Here is a 27,438-nt window from a genome sequence, read left to right as displayed (position 1 = left end):
TATTTTTCTAAGCATGTCTGTGATTATTTGAACTTTTATTCCATAATGATGTCTGAATCTTTCTACCAGTTCAAGGTGATCTTTACAATGCAAAAGGCATTGAATTCTACTAGGGTCCTAAAATCTCTTTGCCCTTCTTTCTGGATGTAGATTAGTGGTTCTCAAATGTTTTGAAGTTGGGGTGCATTTAAATAATTGTAGGTTGGGGCGCAAATAATTGTAGGCACACTATATACAAATTTCTGAGAAATATGTTATAATAATTAAGTCAAATATTAAAGAAAAAACATATAAAGTCCAAGTGTGCTTTTATGGTAATTAAACAAAATAAATACAACAAAATTAAATTTATTCTGACATTAAAAAACATTTTTATGTTACATTTTTTTGAGTTATGCTTTTTAGAATTTATAAAAAAGAGGAGTTAAAAAATTAAAAATGGCAAAACAGTTATCTTTTTATATATACAGTGTGTCCGTAAAGTCATGGTGCACTTTTGACCGGTCACAGGAAAGCAACAAAAGACCATAGAAATGTGAAATCTGCACCAAATAGAAGGAAAACTCTCCCAGTTTCATACATATTCAGTGCAGTTCGATGTGGGCTCACGCACAGATTTTTTAGGGCTCCTTAGGTAACTATCCCGTATAGCCTCTACAGACTCATCACTGACTGATGACCTACCAGAACAGGGTTTCTGCACCAAACTGCCGGTTTCCTTCAATTGCTTATCCCACCGAGTAATGTTATACCTATGTGGTGGTGCTTCCTTATAAACGCGCCGATATTCACGTTGCACTTTGGTCACAGTTTCGAATTTAGCGAGCCGCAGAACACACTGAACTTTCCTCTGTACCATCCACATCTTGACTGGCATGGCCGTGGGCTGCTCCCCTGTATACACGGTGTTATGTCATCATCTGCGCATGCTCACATGCTGCCACATCATCCTACAGAAACTGGGAGGTTTTTCCTTTTATTTGGTGCAGATTGCACATTTCTATCGTCTTTTGTTGCTTTCCTGTGACCGGTTAAAAGTGCACCATGACTTTACGGACACACTGTATAGATACATTCTTAGTAAGATTTAGTAAATTCGGCAGGTCCCGGCATGTTTTTTCATTCTTGTGTTTATGAGAAAATGAGCCTTATGTGTCCTAGTGATTTCTTCAATGTTTGGGCATACATTTGAAAGGCAAACTCTCATTTCCTTGTCAATACATTGAAAGGAAATTACTCTTAACTGTGTTGAGTGCAGAAAACCCCCACCATACATATCATCTTAACACCAAACAAAGGATAGAAGAAACTTGCCTCCAGTCTTTCCAGAGAACATGGGGGTAGAGTAAACAATCCAGCACCACAGCTTAACAGCCTTTTGCAACCTAATCAGGCAAGTGACGTGGGGGGTTGGTCAGACTGTCAGTTTATAGCCAATTCCCCACACCTCTGTCTCCCAAAAATCTAAACTCCAAAATCCCTGTTGGTTTTTCGGTCCCCAACAGCCACATGTTTCTCTAGAATACCATAGAGTGCACCTGGAAATCTTCTAGGGCGTACCAGTGTGCCCTGGCACACACTTTGAGAACCACTGGTGTACATATTGAGGATTTCAATATCTTATCACTGTTCCCATTATTTGAGACTGTTGAGGTGGTTCTTGCATACCTGGGAGAGAACATCAGAGAGGCAGAGTGTCACAGGGGAAGAAAGGTGAACATTTAAAGCCAGACTTGAACCAGCTTATTTTAAATCTTGGTTCTGTCATTGATTGCTGTGTGACTTTGAGCTCACTTAACTTCTCTGAACTTTGGTGTTCTTATCTTCAAAATGAGGATAATGAACTGATAATAAAGTCTACCTCATTAGATTATTTTAGAATTAATAGAAATAATGTGTATGACACAGCAAGCACATCAGAGAAATGGAGGAGACATATAAAGACCCTCAATAAATGACAACAGTTCCCATTTTCCCATCTTTTAGACCCCCCTTACACATCTTCATTGTATTGTCCTTATTCGTGCAATTCTGTATTAGTTTTCTAGGGCTGTGTGGTGACAAATTGCCATAACCTTGGTGGCTTAAAACAACAGACATTTATTCCCTCATGATTCTGGAGCTAGAAGTCCAAAATCAAGGTGTCAGTACGGCCATGCTTGCTCTATATAAAGGAATCCATCCTCACTCATTCTTGGTGTCTGGTGGTTAGTAGCAGTCTTTTGTTCCTTGTCTTACAGCTGCACCACTCCAATTTCTGTGTGTAGCTTTACATGGCTTTTGTCCCTGGGTCTTCTCTATCTCTGTATCCAAATCTCCCTCTCTTTTTTGTTATAAAGACACCAGTGATTGGATTTAGGGAACAGGAGAAATGAAAAAGAGGGTATAAAAAGGAGAAGCTTGAGTACCACTGACTGACCTGGCATTGAAATGCCTGCTCTGAGGCTTGCATGACTTTCTATGCGTCCTTTTTCCTCTACTCGAGAAGTAGCAGCATCCTAGAATACCTGTGTGTGGATTTACCTGGAGCAGAGAACAAGAACGTGTGCACATGACACTCTGCCTTTTACAAGCTCTACTCGTTTTCTCTCTCTCTCTACATCCCCACTGTCAAAACAGTGTTCAGACTGTATCACAGTAAAGCACTGAACAATTATGTAAACAAACCATTGCTCTAGCTTCTGGAGAACGTAGTCTATCCATTTCATGGAGTCCTTGGGTGAACTCAGGAATGGGGGTAATTCGGGTTCCCTATTCTGTGATTAAACCGTTCCCCTCAAGGCAACTCCCATCTCCCCGTGCTGCTCTGAGCTTTCTTCAACAGCAACCAACCCTGCTTCTGTGGGTTTTTTGGAGGCCTCTTTACTTCCTCTTCCACCTTTAAGCTGGTAGCTGCCCCTTCTTCCAGTAGACTCTGTTCTGATGAACCCTGAGGCTTCTGCTTTAGCCTACAGGACCTGGGATACCACCCCGCTCCTTGGGGCCCATTCCTGCAGAGGCCCTTTCTCCATTCCCAAGTTAGCTATGAATTCTGCCTGCCCTGTACTTCTGGGGAGAAGGTACCAAATCCAGTAAATTTTCCAATATTTCGTTTCATACCTGATAGAACATCAGGTTTGTCATCTAAAAGACAAAAATACTTGAGTTGAGGGAGGCTCGTCCATTGGTAATTTACAACTTCAGGAAGTACTATGATTATCTGGTTGTGTTATAGTATTTGGTGCCCTTTGCTCAGCTTTGTGAGTGAATGTAAAAGGAAGGAAAGGCAGCCAGGGGAGAAGGAGAAAGACACAGAGAGCAGTCCTTTAATAAAGCAGGTGTGCCTGACCAGGCGGTGGCGCGGTGGATAGAGTGTTGGACTGGGATGTGGAAGGACCCAGGTTCGAGACCCTGAGGTCACCAGCTTGAGCGCGGGCTCATCTGGCTTGAGCAAAAGCTCACCAGCTTGGACCCAGGGTCGCTGGCTCCAGCAAGGGGTTACTCAGTCTGCTGAAGGGCCGCAGTCAAGGCACATATGAGAAAGCAATCAATGAACAACTAAGAAGTCGCAACGCACAATGAAAAACTAATGATTGATGCTTCTCATCTCTCTACGTTCCTGTCTGTCTGTCCCTGTCTATCCCTCTGACTCCCTCTCTGTCTCTGTAAAAAATAAATAAATAAATAAATAAATAAATAAATAAAAATTAAAAAAAAAAAAAGCAGGTGCGAGGTGGCCCACTTACATATATATCTTTGTTATCCACATCAAAAATATGGGTAATGACATCTTGGGAGGTTTTAGACTATGCATATTTATTTAACAATAATGGCTCCTCTGGGCCATTATGAATTATTGGGAAATAAAATATTCATAGGTATAAAACTGAAATGAGTCTACATGGAGTTTTCCTGGAGTTTACATCTACAGGATACATTTTTGGGGGAGGAGAGACCTGCCTGGAAGTTGTTATGCTCTAATGTTTGCCATAAATAATTAAAAATTCAGCTGCAGAAGAAGAGAAAAGAGGGCTTAAAGTCCCACAGATCTCTGAGACTCACAGAGGCAGAACCAAGTTACATTTCCTGACTCCTGATGAACACAGAGAGACAGGCCAAGGGCACTCTGCTGGCAGAACAAAGGAGGGAGACCTCAAAACAACCAGCACAGGGCTGCTTCTCGTTTCCGGTAGCGGCCATGTTGGCCTGAGCCTGCTGTGATCTCAAGGTCATGACCACTGTTTCTGACCCGGTGCTGGAAATACATATTTTGGAATGAGACCAAATTTCAAAAATTTCTGTGAAGAGCACCATCAAGAGAAGGCTTTTTCAGGAGAAGAAGGGAAAGAGGCTGTGGGTATCAAAGCATCAGAGACGCAAAGAAGTTACAGCCAAGAGGTGGGAAGAACCCAATAGAACAGGCTGCAGGTCCTGACGTCTCTGCTTCCCACTGCTTGGCACAAGTGCTGAAGAAAGGCAGGGCCGCATCACCTGGGTGCCTGTGCCAGCTGTCCCCCCGAGACTCCTCAACAGCCCCCACCAGGTTCCCACCTGCTTCTGTGCTTGGAGGAATCGCAAGCCTCCTCTAACCTTTTGCCTCCGTCCTATTGTAGAGGCTCCAATTCTTCTCCTCTAATCTGAACCCATCTGTTTTTACCTTTTGAGGGTTCCCCGTGATTTCTGTTCCAATCAGAGCAGCCCCTCGTATATTGCAGCACTTATGTATAAGCATTTTCAATGCCATGTTACACACCTATCATTGGAACACGCTGAACTTGGAAGGAACACTTAGGAAACAGCTTTCATCTTTTCAGAATTGCCTTCAAGCATGTTGGGACAAATTTTCCTGATCCTTGAACGGTACCTCAGGCAGAAACACTGGCTTTTCAGTAACTCTGGACCATTTAGACAGTTCAAATTTTTATTTTTCACTCAAATTCAAAGCTCCTCCAGCTCCCAGCAGCTATCTAACCCTGAAATAGTCATGGAGAAGATGGAAGGGGTGGTCCATTCTTTGCTTCTTTGTTTCTTTCTTACCTACCCCCACCCCTCATCCACCCCCATCCCCAGAGCCTTCTAGTTTGGAACAAGGTCAAGGATCAGAAGAGATAGAAGAGAGATCAGAGCTCGCCTTTGCCAGTGTCCTCGGTAGTCTTTTCTTGAATAGTATATGTCCTCGGTCATGGCATACCTCTAGATGTTGGCTTGCCCTTTCACAGGAGTCCTCTGTCAATTCTTCAGAGTTCTCCATGACAACCTCTTCACTCCACCAATTGCAGACAAGGGTGATGCTGCCTGACCTCTCACAGTCTCTCAGCTACCATTATCAGTACATCCCAAGGGTTCACTTGTTCCATCAAGAAAAGACCTTTGGCCCTGGCCGGTTGGCTCAGCGGTAGAGCGTCGGCCTGGCGTGCGGGGGACCCGGGTTCGATTCCCGGCCAGGGCACATAGGAGAAGCGCCCATCTGCTTCTCCACCCCTCCCCCTCTCCTTCCTCGTTGTCTCTCTCTTCCCCTCCCGCAGCCGAGGCTCCATTGGAGCAAAGATGGTCTGGGCGCTGGGGATGACTCCTTGGCCTCTGCCCCAGGCGCTAGAGTGGCTCTGGTTGCGGCAGAGCGACGCCCCGGAGGGGCAGAGAATCACCCCCTGGTGGGCAGAGCGTCGCCCCTGGTGGGCATGCCGGGTGGATCCCGGTCGGGCGCATGCAGGAGTCTGTCTGACTGTCTCTCCCCGTTTCCAGCTTCAAAAAAAAAAAGAAAGAAAGAAAGAAAAAAAGACCTTTGGGGATGACTTGAGACCAGTAACATTCCATGGAGTCCACTTGACCCAGGGAAATAGACATACAGACAGTCTTGCCACTGTCCTCTCTGCCCACTGCAGGCTGCTCCAGCTGACCTCCCGCCCACCTCCACCTTTACACTTAACTCTTGAACTCCTGGGGATACAAATTAAATTGCCCTATGGCCTCCTTCCTACTCTCCTCTAGTAGCATGACAGGGAGTCTTTGGGTTTCTGCAGCTCAGCAAGCAAGCAAGCAGCCAGCAAATGGGACATCAGTCTTCTTTTCTGCAGGCAACCCCGCTTTTTATGAGTTGTTTCTTGGGACTGCTCACTTGGCAGAGTTAGAGGGAAGCATCGTGAAACAGTACAGGGCTCCCTACAAACTCCCTTCAAATAAATTCTTTCTCTAATTAGTCCCCCTTGCATGGTTGTTGTGAGCGAAAAGCACTGTGCCAGCTCAGCCCGATGTTAGTAAGCCTTGTAGCTATGGACTCTTCTGTTTGGAACAGGTGGGCACTTAACACCATGTTCTCTAGCTCCGAGGCCTCAGCCAACAATCAGACATAATAAGCAAAACCTTATTTAATAGCTTGCTATAGGTTTATGAATATATGTGTCATAGTTTAATTTTCCCCAGAAGCAGATCCTGAGACAATCATCTGACTGCAAGTAATTTATTTTGAAGATAATTCCAAGAAATATCAACAAAGAATTGAGAAGCCAGATGGGGAAGGAAAAGCAGCCATAAACAGCATGCTATCAAGAAAGTTTTCACTGTGGGTCAGTGCCACTGGGACACTGTCAGAGCCTATGCAAAATGCACATCTCAGGGGGATCTGGAATCTGGGGGATTTATACCCCAACTCCTGTCGGCTTCGGATGAAGGCTGCTCATGGGGCCTTACTTCCTCAGCACTTTGGGCATAGCACTGTTGGCTCAGGTGAGCAGAGAAGGCCATCAGGCAAAGAAATGCAGGTCTTGATTACTGGAGATCAAGCCAGTGTGCTCTAAAGTGGGAAGAATGAGGTAAATGGGCAGAAAACTAACCACATCTACTGCAGTGTGTGTGTGAGTGTGTGTGTGTGTGTGTGTGTGTGTGTGTGTGTGTGTGTGTGTGTGTGTGTGTAGAAGGAGGAGGAACATATGAGAAACCAGGAAGCACTCTTCACTCATTCTGGATCCTTACTGGAATAGATTTGTCAACAATTCATCAGACCCAACCATAGTTATCTCACATTGTTCTAAAAATCCATTTCTTACTTTCTGTCCAGTATGTAAACAAATAAATGAACCTGTACATCTAACACATCCGATTTTCTGCAAACTGCGGCATGCACAGAACAGTCCCTGCTTCGTCACACCGGAATGGTTGTAGCTCTGTCTCCTGACTTCTTTTGAGAAATGTTCATTTCTATCAGTACATATCTACATGCAAGCTGCATGAAGTTACACTACCTACAGTTTAGCGGATTAAAAAATAGTTTCTAAAGGAACCCTCATACACTGTTGGTGGGAATGTAAAGTAGTACAACCATTATGGAAGAAAGTATGGTGGTTCCTCAAAAAACTGAAAATAGAACTACCTTATGACCCAGCAATCCCTCTACTGGGTATATACCCCCAAAACTCAGAAACATTGATACGTAAAGACACATGCAGCCCCATGTTTATTGCAGCATTGTTCACAGTGGCCAGGACATGGAAACAACCAAAAAGCCCATCAATAGATGACTGGATAAAGAAGATGTGGCACATATACACTATGGAATACTACTCAGCCATAAGAAATGATGACATCGGAACATTTACAGCAAAATGGTGGGATCTTGATAACATGATACGAAGCGAAATAAGTAAATCAGAAAAAACCAGGAACTGCATTATTCCATACGTAGGTGGGACATAAAAGTGAAACTAAGAGACATTGATAAGAGTGTGGTGGTTACGGGGGGGAGGGGGGAATGGGAGAGGGAAAGGGGGAGGGGGAGGGGCACAAAGAAAACTAGATAGGAGGTGACAGAGGACAATCTGACTTTGGGTGATGGGTATGCAACATAATTGAATGACAAGATAACCTGGACTTGTTATCTTTAAATATATGTATCCTGATTTATTGATGTCACCCCATTAAAAAAATAAAATTATTAAAAATAAAAAAATAAAAAATAAATAGTTTCTATCTTCCCTTAAGATGAGGATTTTATTTGTGATTTCTTAATTCTCTCCAAGTGTATCAAGAATCAGATCTGACATAAGAAACCAGGTACTAAATATATCCTAGTAGCAAACTACTAACAAAATAACTTGTTGACATGGTCCTCTTTATTAGGAAAAAACCTTGAAGTCCCAAGAGATAAATATTTGTCCTACTGGCTGTGAACACAAAGAATTCTGTACATACACATTTTCAGGGCAAGTTTCCAGGGTCATGCCATTTTCCTGCACACCACGCTTTCCGTAGACCTGGAGTCTACCCTGCACCTCTCCCACGTTTACTGCTGGCTGGCTGGCGAACTCTACTAGAGTAGAAGGAGATATTTCCTTTTGTCATTAATGTTGGGATTGACTGTGTAATTTGTTGTAGCCAAAGGATACCTGTCTACTCCAATGCTTGACGCATAGTAAGTATTTACATAGGCAAGTAAAACTAAATTTGAGGAGAAATCTAAATTCAGTACCTGTGTTGCTTGGTAGTGTTCAGTTATATGTCATTCATTTGTCTGGTTGTTTTCTGATGATTCCTTCCTCTGTTTGCAAGGGATGGGCCCTTGCAAATGCTACTTCCCAGGTTTCCCTGTCAGTCATTTGCAGGTATGTTCAGCTGCTAAGAGGCACTAGCACTGAAACAAAGAAGGAGCCAGGGTGTTTCTCCCCCTTTCTGTTTTTAGGAGAATGGGATGCATCACTAGCAGTGGTTGCTTCTCTTCTGTGGTTCCAGCTCCCACCATCAAGGCCTTCCTCCATGACTGGCTCCAAAGCCCGCCTTCCTAGACTGCAGAGCTTCCCACTCCTAGCAAGTGGCCCATGTTTCTGGGCCTTAGTAAGGGCGCTTATTTCCTTCATCTCTCTATTCCCCAGGGGTGCGACAGCTGCTTGCAATTACTAACCTCAGCGTTTCCTCAGCTGCCTTATTTTAGCTTTTTAACCCCCTGTGCATTATTTCTTGCATTAAATTCCTTCGAGTGGTTTCATTTTCCTAGGTAGACACTGATGGATAACTTATTTCAGGAGCCTTGTGAAAAATCACGGTTAATCTGAACTCTGGGTTTTAAGGGACATATGTCTTCCTCCTTAATTCTTCTTTGGAGCGTTCCTGAGACATGCTCTTCTCTATGGCATTTTGTCTTTTCTTATGGTAATAGTATTTTGTACTATTGAAGATAAGATTATATCCAGAATATTATCAGCAATCGAAAAGCCAAGTTTTCTCAATCTTGTAAAGATGTCACCTATTCCTAAATTAATCTATGGCTCTGATGCAATTTCTATCAAAATCCTAACACATTTTTAATTAATTTTTTTTTTTTACAGAGACAGAGAGAGAGTCAGAGAGAGGGATAGACAGGGACAGACAGACAGGAATAGAGAGATGAGAAGCATCAATCATTAGTTTTTTGTTGCACATTGCAACACCTTAGTTGTTCATTGATTGCTTTCTCATATGTACCTTGACTGCCTAGGTACCTTTACTAGGACCTTCAGCAGACCTAGTAAACCCTTGCTCAAGCCAGTGACCTTGGGCTCAAGCTGGTGAGCTTTTGCTCAAACCAGATGAGCCCGCATTCAAACTGGCGACCTCGAGGTCTCAAACCTGAGTCTTCCGCATCCCAGTCTGACACTCTATCCACTGCGCCACCGCCTCGTCAGGCCCTAACACGTTTTTAAATGGAAATTGACAACTAATTTTAAAATTTATATCAAAATAGAAAGGACCAAGAATGACCAATAACCTCATGATGGGGAGATATTTTCCTTCAGATTTTAAAACTTATTAAAAAGCTACAGTGATAGAGAAAGTGTGGGAATGCTTCAAGGATAAACAAATAGACCAATGAATAGACTGAATCAATATTATGAAAGCATCCAAAAACATACCCATACGCATGTGAACTCTAGATATTTTTCAAAGTGACATGACAGAGCAGGTGGGAAAGAACAGTCACTTTATAAATTTTTTTTTTAATTTTATTTATTCATTTTAGAGAAGAGAGAGAAAGGGAGAGAGAGAGACAGAGAGAGAAGGTGGGGAGGAGCTGGAAGCATCAACTCCCATATGTGCCTTGACCAGGCAAGCCCAGGGTTTTGAACCGGCGACCTCAGCATTTCCAGGTCGACACTTTATCCACTGCGCCACCACAGGTCAGGCAAGAACAGTCACTTTAATAAAAATAAATTTCCCAGGATAATTAGGTGGTAATATGGTAAAAAGAAAAAAAAAATGTGACTATACCCCTGTCTCATACTATGCTTATTCTAAGTCCTGGTTCCTAAGAAAAATATTGGTTTCCCTCCATTATCTTGCTTTGAGAAAATTCCTGTGAAATGCTCTTCTCAAAGGTTTTTCCCTCCCTCTGGGTAAATGGAAACCTAAATGTGACAGCAACATAATAAAAAGTTTATTAAATAGCAAAAAAAGAGAAAGGTACTCCTAAATATAGGAAATGGCTGTGGACCACTGACAGTGATGAAAAGGCTTTTCTGGGTAATAAACTCAGACCAAGCCCAGTCTGACAAGCCACAGATGACATTAACACCTTTAACCCTGTATTTTTCAAGGGAACAGGCCAAGAAGAAAGTTGCTAGAAAACTGAAATTCAGATGCTCCTGGAAGATGGCAATTTCAAAGTACTACTGGCAAACAGTGCATTTAAAAGAGTTGTTGGAACCCTTATATAATTTCAACAGTAGAGGAAGAGATTCTCCTAAATTCATACCCAAGGAAGGGCCCTCATGCAACCACTTTATTTTCCATACCCACTGTTTTGGGAGGTTTTAAGAGGTTTTCAGAGGTTCTTGTGCCAAGAATATTCTTTTCTGTTTGTTTTAAAATAATAGCAGGTTTTTGAAAAATGCAAAAATAGTATTAAAAAATTTCCATACACCTTTCACCCCCAGTTTCCCCAAATATTATCCTGTTGCCCTGCTTGCCTTAGTAGTCTTTTCCTCCCTCAACTCGATCTTTATAATTTTTTTCTGAGACATTTGAAAATAAGTTATATATATATATATATATATATATATATATATATATATATATATATATATATATATATATACTTGAATGTGTATTTTCTAAAAAACAAGAACATTCTCTTATATAATCACATGACAATTCTCAAGAAGAGAAAATGAACACCAATATAATATTTATTACTTAATCTACAGTTCTTACTCAAATTTTACGAATTATCCCATGAATATTTTTTTTTAAGACTCTTGTTTTGAATATTCTGTGGCTGTGGTCTTGGGTGAAGTAATTCCCAGCCTTTTCAGGAAGATGTAGTCATGCACTCAGCATATGAAAAAAGAATTTGAGTCTCATTGATTTTCAGGAAAAAGACACTGAGGCCTCCTTTTAGCTGGGCATGCTGACAGCTGCCTTCCCAGAAAGAAACCCGGAATGAAGGCTCCCTCTATTCCCCAAAGCCTGAGTTATCAGAGAAGTTTCCGATTTGTTTCTCTTCGTGCAGGGCATTGGCCTGCTGCTTTCCTGATTCCTCATTCAACAGAAAGGACCCACATCAAAAACATCCTGGGAGATGTTTTTACTTTTCTCTCATACATAATAACAAAGTAATTTCCTATTTCAGTTTCAAAGCAAGAGAGGATGCATGGGGCTAGTGGGATGTATCAGTTCCTACAAGCAGGTTATTCCATTCCCAGTCCCTGAGACTAGGCTCTGTTGTAAAGGAGTAATGAGGCCAAAGAGCAACCTAAATAAATATCCATTAAAAAGGGACTAAAGCCTGACCTGTGGTGGTGCAGCAGATAAAGCATTGACCTGGAAATGCTGAGGTCGCTGGTTCGAAACCCTGGGCTTGCCTGGTCAAGGCACATACGGGAGTTGATGTTTCCTGCTCCTCCCCACCTCTTTCTCTCTTTCTCTCCTCTCTCTAAAAATAAATAATAATAATAATAAAGGGACTAAAGAAACTCTAGTGTATACAATTAATGTAATACTACTGTGCAACCATTCCAAAGAAAATGCAGCTGTGTATGACCCCAAATAAATTAAGCCTAACAACAGAAGGTGGTTAAGTCATTTTCATTCTGCAGACGGGAGCTGGAGAACTTGGGGAGATAGAGGTGGAGGTGAGACATTTATAGTATACTCTTTTGTAACACCTGTTTTTTTTTGTTTTGTTTTGTTTTTACCATATGTATATATTATATGTTGGGAGGGATCATGAATAGTAAATAGGTAACTAAATGATTATGATAGATAGATAGATAGATAGACAGAGATGGACAGATGGGTAGATAGAATGAACTATAGGTAGGTAGATTTAAGACCAAAAGTTTGAAAAAAGCAGCAGGTTCCATATTCTCCAGTTGCATTTTTAAAATTTAATTATTTATTTTTAGAGGGAAAGGGAAAGAGAGAGAAATCGATTTGTTGACCTCACAACCTTGGTGCATAGGGACGTCGCTCTGACCAACTGAGCTACCTGGTGAGGGTTGCACTTTTTGTTTTTAAAGCCCCATTTTCACTCCCTTTTCCATTTTCACTATGGTTTAGTCCTTGGGTAGCGGAGACATAAAACAGACTTAGTCATGGACACTCTGAACAGAATAAACACCGCATAGCGCCTCCAACACACTTTTTTAGACTTGGGGGTGTAGAGGGTGCGGGAAGATGGGGAGCAATCTTGGGTAATCTAAGTGGGACCTCGCCTTACCTCCCCTCACCCTTCCATTTCTTCTTCCGCCCTACTCCCCACCCCCGCTCCAGACCCAGAGCACCCAGGCGACAGGACTGGCGCAAACTGCCGCCTACTTGCGCCACCGCCCCCGGGGCCGCCTGGTGACGTCAGGGCTGAGCGAGGGGGCGCCGCTTCCTAGGCTCCCGCCTCTCCCGGCCCTGCGGCCCGGACTTGCCCTTTAAAAGAGCGGGGTCCTGCGCCACACCGCGGGCACCAAAACGCACGACTGCTTTCCTAGAGCATCTTCATCTCGCCTTCCGTCCGCATCTCGCTCCACTGGTCCAGCTGCCACCCTCCTCTCCACGCGGATTCGGGCGAGCCGGGCCATGCAGCCGGCTGTGCTGTTCGGCCTCCTGGGAGCCACGGTGGTGGCCGGTGAGTGGGCGCGGCGGGCTGTTCAGCACCGCGGACAGCGCCAGCCTCTGTTTTCCCCGCGCCCGGGAATCTTGGTTGGAGGATACTGGGAGATGGGAGAGACGGAGGGTTAGGGGGAAGGTTTCTCCTTCTAGCTTGAGGTTCTTAATTTCTTTTCTTCCCTGGGTGTTTCCCTTCAACTCCCCGCCCCACCGTCTGACTCGGAAAAAGCCAGAGGGCTTCCTAGGACAAACCGAGGAATCTCAGTCTTTTCATATCTGAGTTTTCCGGTGGATAGGGAGAAAACGTGCCCGCGCCTCCAAGGAAATCCCACATTTTGTGCTCACTTCTAAATTGTCAGGATCTCTCTACCCATCTAGAAAGACGCTGTTGTAGTCTTATTCTGTATCTGTATTTCAGTATTTGTTTGGCTTTTTAAAACCAGTTAACCAAGGAGTGACAGGAGTGCATGTAATATGATGTAGTTGGCACCTGCATATATCCCTTTGTTGTTACTATTATATAAACAGGATGAGATAAAAGTAAGTCTCCTATGTATATAAGAGATATCTTTGTATTATCACGTTCATAAATAATTTGTGTTCATATGTATGTCTGTATAGAGTTATTGCAATATTTTTCTGTATTTTGTATTTCCGTCTCTGGAGAGAAGTAATTTCACACTGAAGTGAATGTGTTTTTAAGTTATGAATGGAAACTTCAATAGATATTTTGACTTTTTTATTCCAGAAAAATAATAGAATATAAAATATATACAAAAATATCCTTGGAATAGTGAAAAAAAAATAGTCAATTTGAGAAGATGAAATGTTCCTATCTTTTTAAAACTGAGGTATAATTGACATATAACAGGATGAAATATTTGACGGTGTCTCTTGATGTGTGGAAGAATGTGGGATTAATCTTTCAAACTAGCTCTGGATATTTTTTTTAAATGTGTGTGTGTGTGTGTGCGTGCGTGCACTAAAGTCAAGTCATTAAGGGTATTGAGACCATGGAGAAGTAAATAGACCACCACCAGATTAAACTGAGGTTTTCTTTGGTTGTTTTAATTACCTCAAAGAGAAAAAAATTGAATCTGAGATTGAGATTCTAACTAGACTTGAGCTATTGCTATTCATGAATATGAAGCTTTTACTGACAGCAATGACTGGATCCAAAATGTAGAGAGACAAAAGGAAAGCCAGTGGTAATTAATTCTGTTTCAAGCTACATGCATTCAAAAATTTCTAAAATGCTTACATTCTTACAAATTGCTTGTAAATGTTCTGAATTTCTTTGAAGGAATCCAAATGAATAGTTTAGAGTCTTTCTGGTAAAAAATATTGTCATATAGGAATTTCTTAAAAAGCTTAAAGCATTGTATTATGGGCCACAATAACAGTGACATTTGTGAAGCTCATTTAACTATATATAGTGGTAAGATACTTCTGTAAGAGAATATTTTGAGAAGGCTTTATATTTTAATATGACTTAAAACAGAGACATTATGTTCTTTAGACATTTTTTTTGTTGAGCTATAATTCACACACCATAAAACCCATCTTTTTACAGTGCATAACTTAGTGTGTGTGTTTTTTTAGTATATTCAGAGATCATGTAACCACTATCAATTTTCAGAACATTTTCACTCCCATAGAAAGAAACCCCATATCCATTAGCAGTTATTTTTCATTCTCACCTCCCCCAACACCTAGAAACAAGACATGGTAACCTTCAAGCAGAGTTTGTTATTTAGCAAAAATCACAGGGCTGGGAAGAAACCTCAGGAAACCATATGGTTCATTTCCTACCCTTATGAGCTTCTGGAGGGAGATTTACACATTTCTACAGCAGCTCCCATGTATTCTAAAGATTAATATGAGTGAAGTAGCTGTATGATATCCATGTTATACTAGCTTAGATGGTTTTGGCATTCAGAAGGGCCTGCTTACCTTGTGATTTTATAGCTGTGTTTACAATCTAGGAGCAAACCTTGGTAGTCTTATGGGAAATCAATACTTGGGTGTTATTCTCAGATTTATTATATAGTATTATTTGAAATTTTTTCCTACCATTTCACTGCTTTATTTTAACATAATCATTGCCTTTTCTCTTGTGCCTCCTAAATACAAAAACAAGGTAATGACTTTAGGGGAATCAATATATTTTGACTATTTCTTTGTTGTCACAGATTCTGTCGGAAGAAATACAACGGCACTTATATGTCTCATCCAGATGCACAATGTACTTTCACAAGGAGACTCTAGTTCCTTTCCATCAGAAAGATTTCTGAAGAGCTTAAATCAGAGAAACAGTACTATATTTTTAAAAACATGAGCTACAAAATGTTTAGAGTACTAAAAGAAAAATATCTCTCTTTCCTCATATCCAATGACTATTAATACTAAGGCAATATCAGTAATGAATAAAAACACCTATTTTATATTTGTGGTGGGAGAAAAGGAAAGTATTAGCAAGAAACTCAAGTACCAAAGAAGTTTAATAAAGCTAGTTTTTTTTTTTAAAGGCACCTTCTGGTTAATTAGAGAAAGAATTCTCTCGGTTATTTGTTTCCAGAGGAGTGAAAACTGTACACTCCTCTGGAGTGAAACAGGTAGAACAAATAAGTGCTGAAATGGGAATGTTCCCGAATAGCAGCCATTTGGGGGATAAAATAATGGCCCAGCATCGTGCATGCTGGGTGCCAAAGGTGGACTATCTGGATCTTGTCTGAACTACGTTGTAGAAAGGACATGGGGTTTTCATACCTTGTTAGCCCCTTTTTAAGCATTTTACAAATGATTGTAACATGTCAGATTAACTTTGGGCCTCTTGAGACAGTTGAAGTAGACCCCAAGCTATGCTTTGAAAAGGAAAATTTGGTAAAGTGAGTCAATGGAATAGGTATTGCATTTCAAGGTTGAGCCCTATGATATGTCATTGATTGGAGAGGGTGGTTAAAGAGGCTTGGGGAGCAAACATTTTGGGAGGAAAGGTCAGGTGGCTGGTTATAAATAAACTGCATTGAAATAGCTGACATCTCTAATAGCTGAGAGTTTGGTCTTGCCCCCGCTAGCTGCTCTTCTCTTGTTTCAGGGACCTAGAAGAATTTTCTGCACTGAGCTTCATCTCCAGGCAGTGCCAGGAGAACTGAGGACATGAGCCTATCTGTACATAAATGCTTCAAGCTTGTCAAGTGGAAAAAGCCTAGACAACTCAAAGTCAAAGTGAAATATAAAAGTATCAAAACAAGAATACACTAAAAACTAAAAATCACCTGAAGCATTTCCTAACAAGACAAACACTTCAATCTGGTTTAAAATAAGCAGAATCTCAGGAAATTTAAATTAATTAAAAATTATCCTTTTTAAATGCCTTCATAGATAGTTGTTAAACACCTATTTGCATATTGTGTCATGGACTCAATGCTCTACTAGTGGAATTAGATACTTCCCATGTCCTTCATATGATGCAGACATTACTGATAACAGATGCATAAGCAGCTTGTTCAGGCAAAATGCTGGGGGGTAAAAATGACATAATTGATTATGTGAGATAGTCACAAACATGTTTTTGTAAAGGAACTGAGGTTTGGGGAAGATTCGAAGGGGAACAGGAGTGGGCAGAGGGAATCACAGATCTTTACCCATTTTGGATGGGCAGAAAGGTGGAGGAAGGCACCCTGGTTTCATTAAACTAGGTTTGTTTTAAACTTTTATTGAAGTATCACATACATATAGAAAACTGCACAGATCATAAGTGTGCAGCTTAATGAATTTTTTTCTTGTGTTCTGAATTTGATTTATACTGGATATAAGATAGCATTTATTTACAAATAATGTTTAAGACTTTGCTAGGGAAAACAGCTGTGAGTGTGTATGTGTGTTTGTGTGCACAACTTTTTGGACAGTTATCCTCAGCTCTCTCTACTCTGTTCAGCTCTGACTCTGCCCCTCTGTCCAAGCATTGCATGTGTGTGGGGTGGGGGTGGGGGTGGGGGTGGGGAGAAAGGGATGAGTTATGTTTGTGTTCACACCACTTTCAGAATCAAATCAACTCATTTCCCATTCTTTTTCTCTTTCAAAGCTGTCAGCTCTATGCCAGCGGATAACAGGAATCACAATGAAGAAATGGTAAGTTGAAATATAAGTCTAGAAGCTGGACTTATATCTAGACTCTGGATTCTCCCATTCCTTATCATACCAAACCAGACCAACCAAACAAACAAACAAACAAAAACCAAATTCAAAACATACAATGAAGTCTTATGTTTTCATCCCTGAGGGAATAGGGGAAAGGATGTGCCTCCTGCCCTGGGTTCGAACCTCCCTCCTGCATGTTTTACTTCCTCTGAGGATAACTGTGTCATCACACCATTTTCCTCCCAATGTGTTCAGAAATACATGTTTATTTCTCTTCTCAGGGTGATGTAGGCCCAGTGTTTTCTTGCATTGCCCTGTGGAGAGGCCTGGGAACTTTCATTACAGTCCTGGAAATCTCCATTCCTGCCCCAAGGTTCTTGCATTGGTACAGGGCACATAGCCAAGCCTCCTCTCTGAGCAGCAGCTCTGGGCTGAGTAGTCTGTCATGCCACTAAGACCAGCTTTTGCCAACCTGCTTTTGGATCGCCCCTCCAGGTGACTCGCTGCATCATCGAGGTTCTCTCAAATGCCCTGTCGAAGTTCAATGCTCCACCCATCACTCCCGAGTGCCGACAAATCCTGAAGAAGAGTAAGTTTTCTGGACTGCGGGAGAGCCCTGTCCCTCGGGGGGTCCTTGCCCCTGCTCCCTCTAGTTCACGTCCATGTGACCTCCAAATGAACTAGAACGTAATGCAGTGAGGAGAGTACAAACTAGACTAGTATCTGGGGAGACTGAAGATACGGCATGGCTTCTGGTCCCTACTCTGCCACTTAAGAGCTGTGTGACCATGGGAAGGATTCTTTGCCTCTCCGGATTATTTCCTCTAAGTAAAATGAGGGAGCTGAACTCAGTGACAGTCTTCGAGATGTCTATCAGTTTTTAAATTCCTTGGTTCCAGAGTTTGTATTTTCCCACCAAGCTTTCATTGGAGGTGCAGGGGGATGCGGGGAGTGCTTGTTTGTGATTGGAGGAGGGAGGATGAGTGTTTTGGGACTGTTGGAAGATTAAAGGATAGAAGGAGATTTTAAAATTATTCTCCTCTTTGCCTTCTACTCTTCTTTTTTTTTTTTTTTTTTGTATTTTTCTGAAGCTGGAAACAGGGAGAGACAGTCAGACAGACTCCCGCATGCGCCCTACCGGGATCCACCCAGCACGCCCACCAGGGGCGACACTCTGCCCACCAGGGGGCAATGCTCTGCCCCTCCGGGGCGTCACTCTGTTGTGACCAGAGCCACTCTAGCGCCTGGGGCAGAGGCCAAGGAGCCATCCCCAGCGCCTGGGCCATCTTTGCTCCAATGGAGCCTCGGCTGCGGGAGGGGAAGAGAGAGACAGAGAGGAAGGAGAGGGGGAGGGGTGGAGAAGCAGAGGGGCGCTTCTCCTGTGTGCCCTGGCCGGGAATCGAACCCAGGACTTCTGCACGCCAGGCCGACGCTCTACCACTGAGCCAACCGGCCAGGGCCTGCCTTCTACTCTTGACAGTGGCGATCTTCCAAGTTAGACACTGGCAAAGGTGACTTGGAAACTTCTGGCCTGTTTACGTGGCAGAGTGTTCAAGGCATTTCAATACAGAGCTTATGTGAAGGGAGGTACCACCAAATGGTACCAGGGACTCTGGGTCTGAGAACTGAAAAGGGCATGGGTAGAAGCAGAGCATCCAGTGAGTCAGAGCAACAATCTTCTGAATCCAAATGGGGATGTTTTCTTTATGCAAATAAGCTTCTGTTGAAAACAAAATTTGAACAGTGGTACAAGCAGTGTCCATTGGGAGTTGACGTTAAGAGATCAATTTTATAAAATGAGGCAGTCTGTTTTATGCATGAAGTCAAACTGATTTAAATAAATCCAAAAAACACTGTCCCCTTCAACACCTTTCTCTGCTTTTAAATTTTTAGGCAGGCTGGGAACAGTGGACTTTTCTTTTTCATTTTCACCTTCAAAATCTCTCGTTACAAGATAATACTCTCTTGCTATTGCTACACATGAATCCTCAAGCACAAAATGGTAAAAACGTGTATTAGTAATTAACCAAAAGAGTTGCCTGGGAGGACTCAATCCACCATTGGGGATTTCAGGGTAATCATAGTAGGTGCAGGGGCCCGAGGTTGTAGGGGCTCCATGGGCCCATGGAAGTGGAAGCTTCCCTACCACTGCCGACATACATACTCTTACTGAATTTCTCCCCAGCTTTCTTTCCCAGCCATTACAGGGAATGAGTGAGAGCAAAGACTGAGGCTGCTCCTTTGAGCAGACCCATCTTGCTATCTTCCTTCTCCTTTCTATGTTTACTAGATGGGTGCAAAAGTTTGAGGTCTGGCATACTAGGTCACCAAAGAAGCACAATTGCTTAGAAATTCCTTGTGAATGTAGGCCTTCACCTGCCTGCCAAGATGAGAATCTTAGCCCCTTAAGTTGTGACCATAGGAGTCTGGCCTCTGCTCATCACAGAGTATGCGCTAGCAGGCGTCCCCAAACTACGGCCCGCGGGCCGCATGTGGCCCCCTGAGGCCATTTATCCGGCCCCCCGCCGCACTCCTGGAAGGGGCACCTCTTTCACTGGTGGTCAGTGAGAGGAGCACTGTATGTGGCGGCCCTCCAACGGTCTGAGGGACAGTGAACTGGCCCCCTGTGTAAAAAGTTTGGGGACCTCTGTGCTAGAGTCTTTTGATGTCTGTTGTAAGAGCTCCAGGGAAACTGGTGAAAAACAAATGATCCACACCTGAGCAGGTGGTAGTGCAGTGGATAGAGCATTGACCTGAGACACAGAGGACCCAGGTTCAAAACCCCAAGGTCGCCAGCTTGAGTATGGATTCACCAGCTTGAGCGCGGGGTCACCGGCTTGAGCATGGGATCATAGACATAACCCCATTGTCGCTGGCTTGAGCCCAAAGGTCACTGGCTTGAAGCCCATGATCACTGGATTGAGCAAGGGGTCACTGGTTTGGCTGGAGCCTCCAGCCAAGGCACATATGAGAAAGCAATCAATGAACAACTGAGGTGCCGCAACAAAGAATTGACACTTCTCATCTCTCTCCCTTCCTGTCTGTCTGTTCCTCTTTCTGTCTCTCTCTCTAAAACAAACAAACAAACAAACAAAAGCAAATGGCCCACATCTATCTGGACTCTGATGACATTATATCCAGAAAGCCATAAAATGCTGAGATTGGGAGGATTTATGAGCTCCTTTGGGGTTGCAGACTCAACCGGCCAGGGCCAGACAAACAATTAACACAAAGGAGTAAGGCAAGATGGGAAGGGAGTCCCAAACTGGAGGACACAGGTTTGTCTCATGTCACCCGGTATTTAAGTATTGCTTCTGAACTGGAATTTACTAAAAATGTTATTAAAGCCCAACAATTCACCTTTGGGCTAGCAGTTTGTAACTTCTGTCCTAGTTTACTTTTCTCTCCCCTGCTGACATGTTTTAAGCTGATCCCAAGGCTGGTGGAGTCAACTGGATGGATGAATTCCTTCCTGCAGCCTCCCTCCCATACTTAATGCATCTCCATCCCCACTGCCAGTCTCCCCACAACATCGCTGGATCCAACATACACTTATTGAGCCAACAAGCATTGGGGGATAGGGAAGAATCATTGGTTTATGGCTTGAAGATCTTAGGGAATGTGTAGTCCAACTTCTTAACAAGTATAAGAACTCTATGGCTCGCCTGTGGTGGTGCAGTGGATAGAGAATCGACCTGGAATGCTGAGGTTGCCAGTTTGAAATCTTGGGCTTGCCTGGTCAAGGCACATACAACAAGCTATCAATGAACAGCTAAAGTGAAGCAACTATGAGTTGATATTTCTTGTTCCCCACCCCACCTCCATAAAATCAATAAATAAAAAAATTTAAAAACATAAAAAATAATCTCTTCCACTGGGTAGATCTGCTCATCCTTGAAACATTATAGGGGTGGATCATGCATTTCCCCCTTTTTACTTGAAAGAAGAGTGAGCTTTGTGCCTTGGCTTTGCAGCTTGACAATGACTGTGCATTGCTAATCTCAGCCCGCCTCTGATCACACCTGCAGAGGCTTAAAGCTAAATTTAGGAGGAAGTGCTAAGCCTCGGGCACAAGCTGCTATAAGCAGCACACATTTAACTGGGAAAAAATAAAAATACGTCTGTTCCTGACCAGCAGGCAGTAGGAAGGGGGCCACAAAGTCTCTGCCCAGGGAAGCTGAGGTCCTGGCTGATCGGTGGCGCTGTTTCAGCCAAATCTCAGAATGATGTCAGCACCCGGCCAAAGCCTCCCTGCTTACCTGTGCCTACCTGGCCAGACCCACCAGCCTCAATACTGCACATGCCACCAGTGCCTTTTAAAAGGCAAAGACACTGGTGAGAGGAGTCTGGGTGTGGAAGATCAGGAACATTTCAATTGTCTCATAAAACATGAGAGTGTTATCATAGCTTTAAATAGGGAGATATAAACTTTCAATTATTTCTTGGACATTTTTTGCAAAATAGATAAATTTTTAAAAAATATTTTGCGAAGGTCAGTTCAACATGACTCATCAGATTCATTTAATAAAGACATAATGTGAACCACAAACATAATTTCAAACTTTCCAGTAGCCACATTAAAAAGATTAAAAGACAGGTGAGGCTCTGGTGGGTGGCTCAGTGAATAGAGCATCAGCTCTGCATGTGGACGTCCCAGGTTCAATTCCCAGACAGGGCACACAGTAGAAGCCACCATTTGCTTCTCTCCCCTTCTTTCTCCCCCTTCTCTCCCTCTCCCCCTCTCATTGCCAGTGGTTCAATTGGTTTAAGCATGGTCCAGGGCGCTGAGGATAGCTCAGTTGGTTCGAGAGTGCCAGCCTCAGGCATTAAAAATAGCTTGGTACTCAAGCATTGCCTTCTAGTGGGCTTACTGGGTGGATCTTAGTCAAAGGACATGCAGTAGTCTGTCTCACTATCTTCCCTCCCCTCACTTAAAAAAAAAGGTGAAATTCATTTAAATAATATATTTAATTTTATCTAATATATTTTCTTTAATACATAATTTGCATACACCCAATATATTTATGATAGATATTATAGAATACATTCAAAATATTCTCATTTTGACATATAATCAATATTAAAAGCTGAAATATTTTACTTCTTTTTATATGAAGTTTTAAAAATCTGGTAGGTATCTTACACTTATAACGTCTCAGTTTGGACCAGCTACATTTCAAGTGCTAAACAGCCACTCAGGGCTGGTGGCTCCTACAAAGGACAGCTCAGATGCTGACCCAGAGCTGCCAGTGGCCTTGGCTTCAGGCATTCTATCTGAACTCAGTGGCATGAGTTGAAATCCAAACCTCCCAGATAACGACTCAGAGAGTGTTAACTGCATATCTCTTTTCAAGGGACGTCCTTGAGTTGAGCAGGATTTAGGAAAGGAGCTAAGAAAGGATTTAGAAAATCTCCCAACATTTGGAATAGATGGGAGACAACAGCATTCAATTAAAATATTGGTTATACCATCTAGTGTTGACTCGTGCAAATTCAAAGAAAACTCAGGATACTGGTCTTCATCCTCTACATTTGAGAGCATGTTGGGCAGACAGGACCTGAATGAAGGAACAAATGGTCTTCCCACTGCTGTGTAGTTGTCTCAGGGAAGAAATACACATCCTCTTATCACCAGATACTCAAGTTATATTGTCATGTATGCTAGATTGAGTCTACACAGTTGTGGGATAATTGAAGTCTGATAAACTAGTAATTTAAAATTTTACATTTTTCCTTTGAATCTTGATATTTCTTATTTTGGCTATTTAACTTTATTTAGCTAGATTCTAGCTAGAGCTATTAATACAATGTTAATTTTTTTATCCCTCCGTAGAGAAAATATGGAAAGAATGGTCCAGAATCACACCTCTCTGAATCTCAAGGTCTCAGTCTGCAAACAGATGACACTGAACTAGATAAATTCTGAGATTTCTTCTGGTTCTAAATTCTAGTATATTTCATAAACCTCTATATGCGTTTCAATTTGATCATTGGTAGTACCAATGAGAGATGATATTTGGGTGTTATGAAAAAATAAAAATAGGCCCTGGCTGGTTGGCTCAGTGGTAGAGCATCGGCCTGGCGTGCAGGAATCCCGGGTTTGATTCCCAGCCAGGGCACACAGGAGAAGCGCCCATCTGCTTCTCTACCCCTCCCCCTCTCTTTCCTCTCTGTCTCTCTCTTCCCCTCCCACAGCCAGGGATCCATTGGAGCAAAGTTGGCCCGGGCACTGAGGATGGCTCTATGGCCTCTGCCTCAGGCACTAGAATGGCTCTGGTTGCAACAGAGCGACGCCCCAGATGGGCAGAGCATCACCCCCTGGTGGGCGTGCCAGGTGGATCCCAGTCCATGCAGGAGTCTGTCTGACTGCCTCCCCATTTCCAACTTCAGAAAAATACAAAAAAATATATATATATATATATAGAGAGAGGTTATTAATAAACTGAAACTTAGCCAATAAGCTTCCATACTATTTGTTTTTAAAGGAATCTGAGTATATTCTTTATTAACTTTAAAAGTTATGTGCTATTTTCAGGGTCCTTAGGATTCATAGCAATCGCTGAGGCTGGCGCTTGTTGAATGACAAGCAGTTCTGAGGTTACACTGACTCTTCTAAAATTTTTATTACAGGTGGAAAAGAGCTTAAAGATGAGGAGAAAAATGAAAATGAAAACACAAAGTTTGAAGTAAGATTGTTAAGGGACTCAGCTGACACCTCAGAAGCCCACAGGCCCCCCAGTAGGGAGAACCCAGGAATCCCAGGGGAGGAAGACACAGGCCCCTCAGTGGCTGACACAGAGGGAGGTGGTCACAGCCGAGAGGGAGCAGGTGAGCCCCACGGGCGCCTCGACCCTTTTGACAGTCATGTCTCCAAAGAAGCAAAGACACTCCATTCTGAGAAGAATGAGGAAGAGGACAGAGAGGGAGAGGAAGGAGAGAAATATCAGAAGAGGGAGCACGGGGAAGATGGCAGCGAAGAGAAACACCAGGAAGAGCCAGGAAAGACACAGAATGCCTTTCTTGACAAAAGAAACGAGGCTACAACTAAGACAAAAGAGGAGGTAATGTCCAGGTACGATACCCACGCTGCCAGGCTCCCTGCGGAGAAGTCACACAGCCGGGAGACCAGTAGCCAGGAGAGCAGGGAGGAGACAAGGAACCAGGAGGAACACCCCCAAGACTCTAAGAGCCGATCTGGGAGCCAAGAAGACTCTGAGGAAAGTGAGGGGGATGCCAGCCACGAGATGGTCAAAGCAAGCTCGAGGACAAGACATTACCTTGGGCAGGGCCGGCCTGACAGGGCCTTTCAGGGAAGGAATCCTCCCTCTGAGGAGTGGGGACAACCCCGTGAGCAGTCTGAGGAGCCTAACGTAGGCATGGCCAGCTTAGGGGACAAGAGGGACCGCTATCCAACCCACTACAGGGCTTTAGAGGCAGAACCTGAATATGGGGACCAAGTGCAGAGTTATGCGGGGGTCCAGGCTCCCGAGAACCTGGAGCAGGGGCGCTATGAGAGGAGAGGTAACAAGTACAGGGTTCCAAGGCCTCCCAGTGATGAGGGCCAGGAGCAAGGGGACAAGAGAAGTCACCCCAGCCCCGGGTTTGCCTACACAGAGCAAGGATATAGTGAAGAAAGTGAGGAAGACAGGGGCCCTGAGTGGGGCTACCGCCCCAGAGCCCCGGGCGGGCAGCCTGGAGCCTATTCCACTGCAGACAAAGGAGAGAAACGATTCTTGGGTGAAGGACACTACCATGTTCGAGAAAACCAGATGGACGAGGCAAGGAGGCACCTGCAGGGCGAGTGGAAAGAGCAGGATAGAAATTACCTCAACTATGGGGAGGAAAATGGCGAGGAAGGAGCCCAAGGGACCTGGCCACAGCCGGAGGACCTGCAGGATGCTAAAGAGAACAAGGAGGACGCCAGGCTTCCAGGCAAACAGTACGCTCCCTACCACACCTCAGAGAAGAGGAAGAGATTAGGGGAGCTGCTGCTCAGCCCATACTATGCCCCTGCCCAGTGGAAGAGTGGCCATTTTGAGCGAAAAGACAGCATGGATGACAATTTTCTCGACGGTGAAGAGGAAAACGGCCTGACCTTGAATGAGAAGAATTTCTTCCCAGAATACAACTATGACTGGTGGGAGAAAAAGCCCTTTGAGGAGGATGTGAATTGGGGATACGAGAACAGAAACCCGGCCCCCAAACTGGATCTGAAAAGGCAGTATGACAGAGTGGCCCAGCTGGACCAGCTCCTCCACTACAGGAAGAAGTCGGCCGAATTTCCCGACTTCTACGACTCCGACAAGCAGCTGAGCCCACACCACACGGCAGAGAATGAAAAGGACAGGGCTGGCCCGGGAGTTCTGACGGAGGAAGAGGTACGGTGTGGGCATTTTGTTTAAAATTCCCTTAAGATGGTTAATGTTAACACGTTTAAGACTCTCTGATATTAATGGGGAGAAACCATTGGGCGTTAAATCACCATGATAATGTACCTGTAGGTCAGTGGTAGTCAACCTGGTCCCTACCGCCCACTAGTGGGCATTCCAGCTTTCATGGTGGGCGGTAGCAGAGCAACCGAAGTATAAATAAAAAGATAGATTTAACTATAGTAAGTTGTTTTATAAAGATATATTCTGCCAAATTTAGCGAAAATCCAACATAAAGTACTTGGTAAGTAATTATTATTATATGCTTTAACTTGCTGTGACTCTACTTTATAAATTGTATAAAGTAAAGTTACTTCCCTACTTTATAAATCACCATTACTGTGGAACCGGTGGGCGGTTAGAAAATTTTACTACCAACAGAGATACAATACCCCTGCTCTAGGTAATGGAATGGAGACAACTTCTGGGTTTGATTCCAGCTTATATCCAGCCATTGTCCACATCCCCACACCCCTCCTCCTATTGCAGTGTTGCTCAACCTTGGCTGCACGCTGCAGTCACCTAGAGAGCCTGGAAAATGACCAATGTCTGGGACCCACACCCAGAGATTCTGTTTGGTCCTGGGTGCTACCTGGGCATCAGATTTTTTTTTTTTAAGTTCTCAGGTGGTTTCAATATTCAGCCAAGGCTGCCAACCACCCATTGCTCTGCTGTCTTCCCTTGGTTACTTGACTTCGTATCCCTGTTCCTCAGGGTAAGAAAGAACACATGATAGAGAAATTAGTTGATTTGGTCTAGCTTTTGCCAGCTCGTGGGCTGCATATTTACATCTGGGACAGGTAACGTTATCAGAGCTGTCCCCTTTTCCTTTTCCTCAGGGTGATTATGTAGGTGCTTCTGGGACTCGAATGTGTATCAGCATCGTGAGGGATTCTTAGCCCTCACAGTTTGTGATTCATTAGGTCCCGGGTGGAGACCAAGAATCTGCACTTCTGACAAGTTCACTAGTGATGGTGCTGGTGCTACTGGCTGGGGAATTACACTTTAAGAACCACTGACATAGCGTGTTTTATATAGCCTCTAACATATAGAAAATCTCCTGTTCATATTGCCTTAAACTAGAGTGAAATAAATTGATCTGGGACCTCATGTTTCTATCTTTGTGTGTGTGTGTGTTTTCTAGGAAAAAGAGCTTGAAAATCTGGCTGCAATGGATTTGGAACTACAGAAAATAGCTGAGAAGTTCAGTAATCGAAGGGGCTGACGGTCGTTGGAGCCAAGCGCAGTTTTAAGCAGCCTTCACGTTATCTATTTCCCACCACTTCACTGAAAGACACCATTTATTTACCCAAAGGCAGAAAGTAGAATTTACTATTATTAAGTGCTTGAGGCAACTGGAAATGTCTTTAGTTTTTGCCAGAATGCTATTGAAAATAAGAATAGCATGACTTGTAGCGTATTCTTTCTTGCAAAACCAATGTTAACATGCTTGTGACTATGACTGTGCTGCCACCCTTGAAAAATGTTTGTATTCGTTTAAAATAATAAAGGATTCACCTGAAGCCAAAAACTTCATGTTCGCAGCTTCCTTTGGGCTAACAGAGAGGAGTGCGATTTTTCAAATCCATCCTTTAAAGTGACTTCTAAAAGACAGCTCTAGAATTTATTGGTCTTTGGATGCAGAATTGAGAAAATAAATAAATGAAAAGCAAATCTTTCAAGGGTATAAAGAGAGAGAGAGACCAGGAAAAGACATTTGTTCCCCCAGGCTAGAGGAAGATTAAATAGGCGTGAAGAACCTGTTTGATAGAACAAGCAGAAGACATTACTTTAAAAATCCTGGCCCTGGCCGGTTGACTCAGTG

The 27,438-nt window shown here is 43.3% G+C and overlaps 1 protein-coding gene across 1 annotated transcript; it reads left to right on the top strand.

The window, feature by feature from the left end:
• The first annotated feature begins 12,831 nt into the window (after positions 1 to 12,831).
• CHGB (chromogranin B) lies at positions 12,832 to 27,144 on the top strand. Its single transcript, XM_066387215.1, has 5 exons — positions 12,832 to 13,060; positions 17,129 to 17,175; positions 17,680 to 17,773; positions 23,815 to 25,562; positions 26,758 to 27,144. The coding sequence occupies exons 1-5, from the start codon at positions 13,012 to 13,014 to the stop codon at positions 26,836 to 26,838; spliced, it is 2,019 nt and encodes a 672-aa protein (XP_066243312.1). The 5' UTR covers positions 12,832 to 13,011; the 3' UTR covers positions 26,839 to 27,144.
• Positions 27,145 to 27,438: the final 294 nt, after the last annotated feature.

This window comes from Saccopteryx leptura, chromosome 5, assembly GCF_036850995.1.
Source record: "Saccopteryx leptura isolate mSacLep1 chromosome 5, mSacLep1_pri_phased_curated, whole genome shotgun sequence".
NCBI classification, from domain to species: Eukaryota; Metazoa; Chordata; class Mammalia; order Chiroptera; family Emballonuridae; genus Saccopteryx; species Saccopteryx leptura.
Note: the sequence above shows the minus strand (reverse complement) of the source record. Positions and strands in the feature narration are given on the sequence as shown.

What these genes read in the sequence shown, in the direction of transcription:
- CHGB (XM_066387215.1), top strand. Translation starts at nt 13,012, where the DNA reads ATGCAGCCGGCTGTGCTGTTCGGCCTCCTGGGAGCCACGGTGGTGGCC. An exon ending in GGAATCACAATGAAGAAATG is followed by an intron (nt 17,176 to 17,679) that starts GTAAGTTGAAAT and finishes TCGCCCCTCCAG; the next exon opens with GTGACTCGCTGCATCATCGA. An exon ending in GAGTTCTGACGGAGGAAGAG is followed by an intron (nt 25,563 to 26,757) that starts GTACGGTGTGGG and finishes TGTGTTTTCTAG; the next exon opens with GAAAAAGAGCTTGAAAATCT.